The sequence below is a fragment of the Cucumis melo genome, chromosome 8, assembly GCF_025177605.1.
Source record: "Cucumis melo cultivar AY chromosome 8, USDA_Cmelo_AY_1.0, whole genome shotgun sequence".
NCBI classification, from domain to species: Eukaryota; Viridiplantae; Streptophyta; class Magnoliopsida; order Cucurbitales; family Cucurbitaceae; genus Cucumis; species Cucumis melo.
In genome coordinates, this window is record NC_066864.1 from 19253086 (window position 1) to 19266086 (window position 13001).

Here is a 13001-nt window from a genome sequence, read left to right on the forward strand (position 1 = left end):
TGTTGCGACCTGAAGATTTAGTTATTCTTGAACCTGGTAATCACGGAGATAGTGATATAGATGTAGAAATTGACGAACTATTTGGTAATGAAGAAAATATGGAAGAAGAGAATGAAAGGATCCCTTCTGAGATATTTACACAGATAGATTGGGATATTACGAATTCTGTTTGTGAACAAGAGTCTACGTTGGCAAATAGGGATGAATTTGTAGACACATCATGTTTAATTCAGAAGGGAATGTTATTTGACTGCAAGGAAGATCTTCAATTAGCCGTAAAAAAGTACTGTGTCACCCAACACTACGAAATTGTTGTAGTCGAATCGAACCAAAATATTTGGTCTGTTCGATGCAAACAATGGAGTAATGGTTGCAACTGGAGGTTACGTGGAAGTAGGCGTAAAAGCCACGGATTGTTTGAGATCAGTCGACTGGAAGGAGAGCACTCATGTCTGTACTCAAACCTAACACAAGATCACTCACAACTAGATTCTAATTTTATGAGTATTGAAATTCAAAACATAGTCAGAGCTGATCCTAGTATTACCACAATGCACTTTTATATTTCAAATCAATGGACTTGCAATCTTGTGTTTTTGGTTACTTGCAATCTTGTGTTTTTGGTTTTCTTTACTTACGATCATTCTTTAAAATTACTATACACTAAACTTGCACTCAAACTACTGGTATGTCTTTTTACATGATTTAATGGTATTATATAATTTATTTACAATTTGTTTACATTTAAAAAGTACTTTTCATCCCTGAACTTTTCGGAAGGTAATAATTTAACTCTTAAACTTCAGTTTGTAAACATTCATCATTACTTCAAATTTTTAACAAGTTTGTAACAATTTACTATAAAACAATTTCATCTTTATACTTTAAAGTTTATAACAATTTAATTCCTATTATAGAAAATTTAATGAAATTTTTTGCCTAAATAAATCGATGAACTAATCGAATAATTTCATTTTTATACTTTAAAATTTATAACGATTTAATTTCTATTATAAAAAGTTTAATGAGATTTATTATCTAAATAAATCAATCAACTAATCGAATTTTCAATATTTTTATAAAACATATTCTATATTATAAAATAACAAAAATTGACATTTGATTTTAGTAAATTTTTTTCTACTAAATTGTCACAAATTTGGAACTTTAAAAACTAGAAGTGTAAACACAGCAAAATGATATGTATCATGTAATTTTGGTAACCCTTTTTAAAAATATAACATTGCTTACTTTATTTAATTCCAAAAAGAGTTAAGAGAAACCAAAACTTGATAGATCAAATAAGAGCTAAATTGCAATGATTAAGCCCTTGAGCTTTCAAAGGCATCTAATACCTACATCTAACTTTTAACTTTGTGTTTAATAATTCCCTAACAAATTCAAAATTGAGAGTTCATCGTCTAACCAAACCCTAAATTTTTAGTTATAAAAAAGTTGGGTATGTAATTTCAAATACCTAGAGACTAAATAGTACTGGAGTAATAAAAACTAATATAAAATGGTTATATCTATCGTGATTTTTGAACCCAAAAATTGGAACTTGAAACTACTGAGCGATGGATGGAAAAGAACAGTAAGAATAAACATAAGTTTGTCACTATTTTCCGATGAATGACGACTCTGCAAGGTCAATTGCACGGGCAAGTGCAGCGGCTTTGTTCTCACACTCCCTTTGTTCGTCACCGGGGTCACTGTCCGCCACAATGCCTGCGCCGGCTTGGAGGTGAGCTACCCATTCCATTCGGCGGTTTGCATCCTTATACGAGTAAATGGTGTCGTAACGGGTGTTAGTGGGGAAGACAATGGTCCTTAGTGCAAGGGCTATATCCATGTCTCCTGAAAATGAAATCCCACCAAACCCACCACTGTACGGTCCTCGCCTGGTAACCTCCAGCTGATCAATCAACTCCATTGCTTTCACCTGCATTGCAATGAGGTTGATCGAAAGGCCTCAAGATTATCATTGCTCATGCAATGAGCTCCGTCGAAATAAAAACCCAAAACTTCAACAAGAAACAAGTTGCTTAAACAAAAACTGAGCATTCACCAGAGTTCAAAAACTGCAATTCTGTACCTTGACTACAGGATAAGAGCAGAAGTAAAAATGTTACCTTTGGTGCTCCGCTAACTGTCCCCACCGGCAAGGCAGCTCGCAAGACATCCCAACTGTTCAAATCATCTACTAACTCACCTGTGACCTGGGAGGAGAGGCTAGCTAAAGACTTGTTTGGGAGCATTTCTAAAATGATTAAAATTATTTTTTCATTTTCAAGATCATTCTGAAGATGCTTTTAATGATTCAAAATCAATTTAAATAGTAGGAAGAATGCAATTATAAGCATTAAATTAAACATCGAATTGGTTAGGAGTGATTAAAGGTGTGTTTCGAAGTGATTTAAACATGACAAATCGCTCTGAAATATGCACAAACTGATGTTTGACTTTGTAAACAAACTGTCCAAAATGCTAGAAAGACTACGCTTTTTGGTTGGAGTAGACATGAAGAAAAGTATACTTACAGTTGAACTAATGTGCATGACATGAGAATACCTCTCAATATTCATTAGCTTTTCAACCTTAACCGAGCCAGATCTTGATACCTGCATGTGCCATTCATGTGAGCGGTTGGCCATTGAATATCAATTTGGAAAATCGAAGATACTAAATCTCATGCAACAGCAGAAGAACAGAGGAATCACAACACGTATAAACAACAACTGATCTTATGATAGAATACACCAGCATAGTGCAAGATTGGACGTTTCTCCATGGTAAACTCTGATCCAACAATTGGTTGCATTCATAACAATGGCTAGTTCCCTCCTAGACCGTCTTTTGGAGTATCAAAAAGAAAACAATATTTTACTGCAAACCTCCAATCAAAAGAATAAACTAGAGAAAGCATCCTAATATCAGAATTTTGAGAAATAGATCAAATGTTAAAGGACTTTCGTTTTAATCATCTAAATACTAAGAAGATTGATGAACAGAACAGCAGCAAAAGCTTAACAGATGACACATCTATGACATATCTGGCAAGGCATATTGACCCTAGAAGCTGGCAAGGCAATATATGTGTGGTATATATAGCATATGGCCATATCTGCATTCTAGAAATAATAATAAATAAATAAATAAATACAACTTTATATGTGTGACTGTCTGAGCTGACTTACGTGCACCTCGAGTAATCTCATGGAACAACCCGCCTGATCCTACAACATTTGGGTGTCAAAGAACTCATAGGAAATTTTCCTAGGTAGGTGGCCACTATGGATTACACCCGTGACCTCTTAGTTATTGAGACTATGTCTCTTTTTTTACTACTAGCTATTAAATAAGCACAAAAAGTTGACTAATATGGTAAAATAAACCACGATCAAACAGAAATATACCTTCCCAACATCATTTCTTCCCAAGTCAACCAACATGATATGCTCAGCACACTGCTTTGCATCGTTCAAAAGCTCCTTCTCCAACATTTTATCCTCCTTTTCTGTTTTCCCTCTTCTAATGGTTCCAGCTAGGGGTCGATTTGTAATCTTTCCCTGAATGTTAACAGTGTATAATGTTACAGTGTTATAACTCCACATATGTATAATAAGAACCAGCCAAACTAACCATTTTCAGATTAATGTAACAAGCAAGTGATACAGTGTTATAACTCCACATATGTATAATTAGTCGGCAGTGTCTTCGTCTTAAATGATGTTTGGGCATCTTAGGAGATCATTTTGGTGAGGATTGTCCACTATTGGACTTGGGAGACAGATGCTCTTGAAAGGTTATGTGTACGTTGTTTTTGTTTTAAACAGCAAAACTTTTCATTACTATGCTAAGACAAAAAAAGCAAGATAAAAAAAAATACATCCAAATATAGCCCTACACTGGACTGGACCAGAAAATTAAAGCAAATACAAACAGATATAACCCTCCAAAAAAATTTAATTTTTTTTTAAAAAGAGGCTTTGGTAGGGATCTTTTGAAGAACCTTTAAATTATTTCATACATCAATGAAATTGTTTCTTCTTATCCCAAAAGAAATATTTAAAAAAAATCAAGACTTCAATAATCCAACCTGGCAACCCTGATACAATTCTTGAATTTCTTTCAAACTAGAGCCTCCAAAGTAGGGCAAAGACACCATTAGACCAAAGGATTTTCGCTTGAATATTAAACTAAAGGATCTGAGCATTGGAGGCATAGTGCAAATTGAACAAATTGAAAAACCACCACCAACAATCCGCAGTAAAAGGGCAAAAAAAGAAAAAAAAAAAAACAGAAGAAGAAGAGATGCATCAAGGTATTGTAACTTCTCTTGATATTGCAATATATGACTATCTTGTGTTTCTTTGCATTTTCTTTGAGTTTTCTAAGTCAGGATACCTGAAAGGTAACTTACTGATAATCAAAATGGCAGTCGCTAAAAGACAACAGGAAAACAATAAAATGACAGTATAATGGCTCTAATAGATTACCTTCTTCACGCGTGTAAGAATTTCTGGACTTGAAGCAACTAGGATGCAACCTCTAGCCTGATGAGATTTATTTTTGTGATCAATAAAGCACTTCAACTAGCAAAGGATGAAACCAATTAGTCCTAAATTTAATGCACAACTACAACCGACAAAGCATGCAACCTGCAAATAAGTCATGTATGGGCTGGGATTGACAATCCGCAAAGCTCGGTAAACTTCAAATGGATCTGCAAATGTTCGGCGCTCAAAACGCTGACTTAATACAATTTGGAAGATATCCCCTGCCAGGATGTGCTCCTTAGCCTGCAAAACTGCCTTCTTGTACTCTAAACTTGTCATACTTGACATCTTCAGTTTTGGACCAAAAAGATGAGTTAATAATCTTATTGATCCTGCAGGAAGTTTTGGTCTGAAATTAACCGTGTTAAACAATCTGAGGAAAAACTGAACAAGAACGATTGGAGGGGCAGGGAGCAACCATATTTGAAAGACCTACCCCTAGAGTAAAGGATCACTTACGGAACTATGTCATGTACTCTGGAGAGTAACTTCTCCAACCGAGCGGTTCCATCCTTGTATGCTTCTTGAACTGAAGAATATTGATCCAAGTGAACCCAATGAATCACATAAGCTTGCTGCAATAAAAATCAAAGAATAAAAGTGAGCAGGAATATCTACAAAAGAAAAGTTGAACACGTTCAAATCACTATTAACCACAAAACTAGTTTTTCAATTCAGACATACTCCGAAATGTTTAATCATAAAGAAAAAAATCTCAAAAGAGGAAAGGCAGAGCTAGAACTCAGGAGCAACTTTCTAAAAAATCCAAAAGGATTTCACTCTCTCTACTCACTGACAGTTAATATCAACATAGACTAAATCATTATCTTCAAATGATAGTGTTGGATCTCAAATCCAACACAAAATTCTCAAGAAGAGAATGAACAGTTTTATTGAATTTCAATGTAAAATGCTTACAATATAAGAGATGGAAAATGCATTACGAATTGTAATTCATTCACAGACAACACTCTCACTGTAACCCTATCTCTCAAGAGCTCACAATAGAAACTACCACCAAAATATTCTCCAACTGACTTTCTCTCTCATCTATCTATTTATATTCTTCTAAGTGGTCCCCCTTATAACCGACTAACAACTTTCCTATCACTTTTTATTTGCATCCTTCTTCCTTCTATGATATTGATGAATAATCGGTGGTCTAACATTACATTCCCGCTCCAATTTCACCTTGTCCTCAAGGTGGTAATCCAGAAAGTCATCATATTTCTCCCATGTAGCCTCATGACTCAGTAGTCCTTTTCAGCTCATCAATACCTCCCATTCTCCTTTATCATTCTTCTAGTAACCATAGGCCTCATTTGGAGCTGCTAGCCATTCATGGTTTTCCGTCATGTAAGAAGCCAAATCCTGCAGATTTTGATACTTACCGAAAAGCTCTCTTCAATTGAGAAATATGGAACACAGGATGAATAGTTGTAGAGGTCGGCAACTCCAACTTATAAGCCACGGCTTCTATCCTTTCAAGGACTTTATATGGCCCAAAATATTTGGGTGAAAGTTTCTCATTTCTTCGTTTCCTCGTAGTAACTTGTCTATATGGTCTTAATTTCAAATAAACCATATCTCCTTCCTCAAATTCAACATGTCTTCGCTTCAGATCAACATAGGTTTTCATCTTGTCTTGAGCCACTCTAAGTGTTCCTTCAACGCTCCCAAAGCTATATCTCTTTGCTTTAGTTGAACATCAAGTGTGGAGTTAATTGTGCTGTGATCTCCATAAAACACCAATGGTGGAGGAGTTGTGCCAAACACGGCCTGAAAAGGGGAAACTCCAAGTAACCTCTGGTATGTTGTGTTATACTATTATTCCACCCAATGAATCCATTTGATCCATTCTTTTGACCTCTCCCCACAAAAACAGCGTAAATAAGCTTCTACCAAACGATTAACCACCTCTGTCTACCCATCCGTTTGAGGGTGGTAAGCGGTGCTCCTATTTAATTTCGTTCAAGCCAAACGAAATAACTCCTTCCAGAAAAGGCTTGAGAAAGTTTTGTCCCTATCAGACACAATCGACTGTGGAAAACCATGCAATCTAACCACCTCCTTGACAAACAGTTCTGCCACAATTTTAGCATCAAAAGGATGTTTCAATGTAAGAAGATGGCCATACTTACTAAACCGATCCACCACTACCAAAATTACTTCAAATCCGGCTTTTTTTGGGTAATCCTTCAATGTAATCCATTGAAATGTCATCCCGAACTCTGCTTGGAATCTCTAATGGTGTCAATAAGCCCACTGGTGACGGTGACAAGGGCTTATTTCGTTGAGACACTACATCTTCAATGTTTTTGTACATCTCCCTTCATTCCTTCCCAAAATAATTCCCCTATAAGTCTTTTATATGTTCGAAGGAAACCTAAGTGACCCCCAAAACAGAGTCATGGTAGGTATGAAGAATAGTTGGGATCAAAGTTGAGTTCTTTGCAATGACCAACCTCCCTTTATACTGCAGCATATCTTGCTGTAATGTATACTTCTGTACCTCTTCTCCCCTTCCGATTCTTCTTATAATTTCCTTAAGATGATCATCATTCTCCACTTCTTCCTTGATGACCTTTAAATCAATCAATGTTGGGACTGTCAATTGATTTAGATGCACCATAGAAGGCACTTCTGGACAAAGCATCAGCTGCTTTGTTTTCCAATCCGGGCTTGTACGTGACCTCAAATGAGTAACCTAACAATTTCACAATCCATTTCAGGTACTGCGGTTGAATTACTTATTGTTCAAGTAAAAATGTAAGGGATCTCTAGTCAATCTTCACTGCAAATCTTCTTCCCAACAAATATGGATGCCAACGCAGAACAGCCAAGACTACAGCCATAAGTTCCCTCTCATATACAGGCTTGGCACGATCCCTTAATGCTAAAGTGTGGTTGAAAAATGCAATTGGTCTCTTGTTCTGCATTAGGACTGCTCCCATACCATATCCCGATGCGTTTGTTTCCACTTCAAAGGGAAAATTAAAGTTTGGTAATGCCAACCCTAGCAAGGTCATCATGGCTTCCTTTAATCTGTCAAATGCCAATTGGGCTTCCTCATTCCATTTAAAAGCTCCCAATTTCAATAACTAAGTTAAGGAGTCGCAACAGAACCATAGTTCTGCACAAATCTCCTGTAGTATCCAGTAAGCCCTAGAAATCCCCGCAACACCTCACGTTTGTTGGTACTGGCCACTATTTAATTGATCCGATTTTTTCTGGATCAACTTCTACACCTTGACTTGAAAGAATGTGGCCAAGATACCTTACCTTCTGAAAAGCAAAACTGCATTTCTTTTTGTTAGCATATAGTTTGTGCTCATGTAAGACTTCAAACACCAGTTCTAAATGATATATATGCTCATCCATTCCTATGTTGTATATCAAAATATCATCAAAAAACACCCGAACAAATTTCCTCAAATATGACCAAAAAATAGAATTCATAAGAGACTGAAATGTAGCTGGTGCATTTGTTAAACTAAAGGGCATCATTAAAAATTCGTAGTGTCCTTCATGTGTTCTAAATGCAGTTTTTTCTATATCTTCCTTATGCATTCTTATTTGATGGTATCCAACTTTTAAATCAATTTTAGAAAAGAGATTTGCACCGTTAAGTTCATCAAATAATTCCTCAATAACAGGAATGGGAAACTTATCTGGTATTGTTACGTTATTGAGTGCGCAATAGTCCACACAGAATCTCCAGCTTCCATCTTTTTTCTTGACCAGTAACACCGAACTGGAGTAGGGACTAGTGCTTGGCTGTATAATTCTAGAAGATAACATTTCATCAACCAGCCTTTCCATCTCTGCCTTTTGGTGAAATGCACATCTATAAGATCTGACATTCACTGGGTCAGTCCCTGATTTCAGATGAATCTGATGTTCAATTGCTCTCCTTGGAGGCAATGTTTCTGGCCACTCGAAGACATCAGTAAATTCACATCAGCTGGTACCATATCGACTTCATCTTCCACCACTTCTTCAGATAAAATTACTCTTCCCTCCAATACTCTGCACTCAACCAGATATCCTTGATCGGAATCAGTCCACGCTTTCATCATTGTTTTTAGCCCTATTCTGATTTTTGTTAGACTCGATTCTCCTTTGATTATAATTTTCTTGCCTTCATGGAAAAAAGTCATGGTCAAATTTCTCCAGTCTGTTTCAGTAACTCCTAAGGAGTACAATCACTGCATACCTAAAATTGCATCAACCTCCTAACTCCAATGGTAGGAAATCCATCGTCACCTTCGGTTACTTAACATGATCTCAACATTTTCGCAAACACCCTTTCCTTTAATGGCAGTTCCAGACTCCAGAATTACACCATAATGGGAAGTCTCCTTGGTATGCAGCTTCATCTCATTCACCAACTTTTCTGAGAAAGTTATGAGTTGCTCCACAGTCAATTAAAACAACTACCTCTTCTCCTTGTAGTTTTCCTCTAACTTTCATGGTTCCAAGATTTGTGAGACCAACCACTGAATTAATGGATAATTCCACCACAACATTAACTCCTCCTTCCATCTCAAACATGTTCAACTCCTTTGGATCATAACAATCTTCTTCAATGATCTCTTCTTCTACATTGTCATCGTGGACCACGAACATTCTCAACTCTCTAAGTTCCATATCTTTACATTTATGCACAGAATAATATTTCTCATCACACTTGAAACATAGTCCTTTCTCTCTTTTAGCGTTAAACTCTACATCAGAGAGATATTTACTCGGACCTTCCTTCTTGGCTTCACCATTCGCAGTACTCCGTAGTGTAATCGTTCGCACTGGAGTCGTATTATTACTCTTCCCATCATTCGAAGTTGAAGCTGCATTCGGTTTATTATAATTGGCTAGATTGTACAAATACTTCCCTCCTGAACACCCATACAAATTAGCTTCTCTCCGAATAATCTCTCTAATTTTCGCTTTCAATGCTAATCACATCATTTGTGGTAGGCCAACTAGTTCTGAGTATTTGACTTCAGCTCTAATCCACGGGAATAAGCCATTCATAAAAGTCTCTTCTAAGACTTTATTTGAAAGATCGAATTTGAAAGATCGAATAATGGCACCACAAGTCGATCAAATAAATTCTGATATTCTTCAACCATCGTTGTTTGCTTAATCGCAAAAAATCTGCCATATAGAGAACCTTCACGGATTGATCTGAATCTCTCTAACAGCCTCCCTTCTAAATTTGTCCAATTGGTAAACTTGTCGCGCTGTTCTTGTGAACATTACCAATCGAGTGTCGACCCATCAAAACTTATAACCGAAACAGTCATCTTCTCGGAATCAATTAGTTTGTGAATTAGGAAATACCGATCAGCTCGGAGTAACCACGAATCCGGATCGTTTCCATTAAAAACAGGCATTTCAACCTTTTTAAATTTGTTTCGTTCGACTATCTTATCTTCTTCGTCCTTCGATTCTTTTTTTGTTTCATCATTCAAATCTTCGCTAACGCCACTTCTTTCATCTTACTCGACGAACCTTCCATATCAGAAGTCGTAACTGATTTATCCTTAACAATACTTTCAATATACTTCATAAGTACCTGTTGTTGTTGTTGCTATTGCTGAGTATCGGCTTTCGAACTCAACCGATCCAAGTTCTTCATCAACACTTGTTGATGTTGTTGCTGTTTTTCGTTCTGCACATTAAGGCGCTCTATGGTATTCATAATCGTCGACAGCTTTTCTTCCATCACCGGCAACTTCTGTAAGTCAATCTTCATTTCTGAAACCTCCTACTCGAACGATTCAAATCTTTCCTCATGTTCCTTAGCCATTTTCTTTGGTTTCCCTAAGTTTGTTGCTCTAATACCAATATGTTGGACCTCAAATCCAACACAGAATTCTCAAGAAGAGAATGAACAATTTTATTGAATTTCAATGTAAAATGCTTACAATATAAGAGATGGAAAATGAATTACAAATTGTAATTCATTCATAGACAACTCTCTCACTATAACCCTATCTCTCAAGAGCTCACAGTAAAAACTACCACCAAAATATTCTCTAACTTACTTTCTCTCATCTATCTATTTATACTCTTCTAAGTGGTCCCCTCTTATAACCGACTAACAACTTTCCTATCACTTTTTATTTACATCCTTCTTCCTTCTCTGATATTGATGAATGATCGGTGGTCTAATAGATAGTTAAATAGATATATAAATAAAAAGATTGCAACACAAAGTCTGAGAACAACGTACTTTAAATTTAATGAATCTACCTTATTCACATGATCAAACACAATAACATCATCATAAAGTCCTAGATGAACATCAGGAAGGTTTCTGTCATCTGTTGGTGCACTAGAGAATGGCAATTTCTTCTTTTCTACATAGCGGACAGTATCATACGAAAAGTAACCAACCCATCCTCCTGGCAAGATATCCATTTGGAAGAATTAGGGATATTAAGGCATGTAGGAGGCCCCTAATGAATGATTTTCAGTTAATTAGGTAGCAGTAAGCCATGAATTTTAGATAACTGAATCAAGTAAAAAAGAGAGAATAAAATAAACTTGAAACAGGAACTGAAAAAGAAAAATCTCTTCATCGATATCCAATAATAAAATCGAAGATATCCAGGAGGCAGTCTAATTAACATTTATAACTTCATAGAAACTTCGCCGATGCTAAACAATACATGTCTACATCCACCTACCCACACACAGAATTATCAATATCCTTGCTACCGTATTGTAGTGATATTGATTATTCTGTATATTATAAAAACAATGATTATACTGGAATAGATGTACTAAATTGATGGTTTGAGTACGTTATATCATCAACATAACAGGTCAATTAGTACCACAAAAAGCGTCAGGAAGTTCATCAATTAGTTGAGGTTTCCATTTCTCCATGATTCTTCGAGGCACTGTCATAGGATCCTCAACAATCTCCTCCGTTCTTTTCCCTTCTTCATGATTCAAAATTGTAACAACATTTTCTTTCGCCAAAATTTCAATTGAGGGTTGAGCACCAACGACACTATATCTCCCCTGACGTAATGGCAAATCAGCAAAATCTTCTATTCAGCACATAAACTACGATTCACACTTTATCTAAATGTTTTAGAAAAAGAAATGATAGCTTTGAAATACTTACAACATTTGAAACTTGCAGGCCAGGTTCAACGGATTCGAATAGAAAACTTGGGGCTTCTCTATCATCTTCCTTGACCAAACAGCGGTACGCAAGCACTGGCGAAAGGTGATCAGAGAATATGCATCGGTGAAGCGGGATCAAATTCCCCTTCTTTGAAGCTTCAATAAATGCTTCTGGACTGTCGACTAGAAACAGCAAGAATACAACGTTAAAATTCTATACATCAAAATGAACTGAAATTCAGCCAAATTAATTATTCAATTATCTAAAGCAGCCCAAAATGGTCGGAAAATAAACAATTCCTAGTTCGCCCCATAACTGTCAACTGTAAACTAAGTTTGTTACAACAATTATCTTCTTTCAGATTAGAATTTTACCCAGTGATACAGCAGAGCATTTGATTGCACGCGCTCTTGGGTTACCGCCGACAAGAGCTCGAGAGGTCGAGCTCAATCTTGACAATTTAGAGTCATAGTTGAGAGAAATCTTGGACGGCAGCCGGAGAGTTAGAGGCAATTGATTCGAAGTGGCAGCTAGGGTATTCATTATTACCGGAAAATTGAAATGCTAGAGGAAGACAAATCAGGAGCAGAATGTGACTGAGAAACGTTGAAATGGAATTGTTTATTATTGAACTTTCGGTAGAGTCGATCAATATTACAAAATTTTGTTGCACATCTTCACAACGAAAGGAGAGAGAGATAGAAAGAGAGGAGCGGTCGGCGAACGACGGACGGAAGGCGGCGGCGGGAGAGAGGGGATATAAAATCGAGGAGAGAGGCACGTGTGTGGCGGCTGAAAAAAAAAGATTAGAACGGAGTTAAAGAAAAACCTAAAAATTAATATAAATCAATAAATTCACTCACACATTAAAAACATGTTGGGTTCGTTTTAGGGTTTAAACCGGCTAATCAGACGGATTGGTTCTTGACATTTTCAACGAACTTATCAAACTTCAATTCAACTCTTACTCTGTATCGCTTTCTACTTCCTTTTTCTTTTCCTTATTATTATTTTTTTTTTTTTACAAATTGACCGCTAATCTTTCGACCCTCAATCTCTTTCTCCTATTGTACAGATATCTGTTTATTCTGTTTATGTAATATACATAACAGAAACTAAAATTTTCTTTCTTCCACCCGTTACGATTCTTTCTATTTTCCTCTAAACAAATAATAATCATAAAAAAAATAAATCATTCAAATATTTACGTTCCATGTAACAAAGTTTATAAAATTAGCCGTTTTTTAAATATTTCAAATTTGTCCTTTCATCTTTTTTCTTTTCTTTTTTTTTCAAAC

At 36.2% G+C, this 13001-nt stretch overlaps 1 protein-coding gene across 1 annotated transcript; it reads right to left on the reverse strand.

The window, feature by feature from the left end:
* Positions 1–1495: 1495 nt before the first annotated feature.
* LOC103486145 (anthranilate synthase alpha subunit 2, chloroplastic-like) lies at positions 1496–12495 on the reverse strand. The gene is made up of 11 exons (XM_008444005.3): positions 12078–12495; positions 11701–11885; positions 11405–11594; positions 10818–10969; positions 5019–5134; positions 4662–4908; positions 4500–4556; positions 3417–3569; positions 2541–2621; positions 2133–2219; positions 1496–1942 (listed from the first exon to the last, which is right to left on the reverse strand). Exons 1-11 carry the CDS (start codon positions 12244–12246, stop codon positions 1619–1621), a joined length of 1761 nt encoding a protein of 586 aa, XP_008442227.1. The 5' UTR covers positions 12247–12495; the 3' UTR covers positions 1496–1618.
* Positions 12496–13001: the final 506 nt, after the last annotated feature.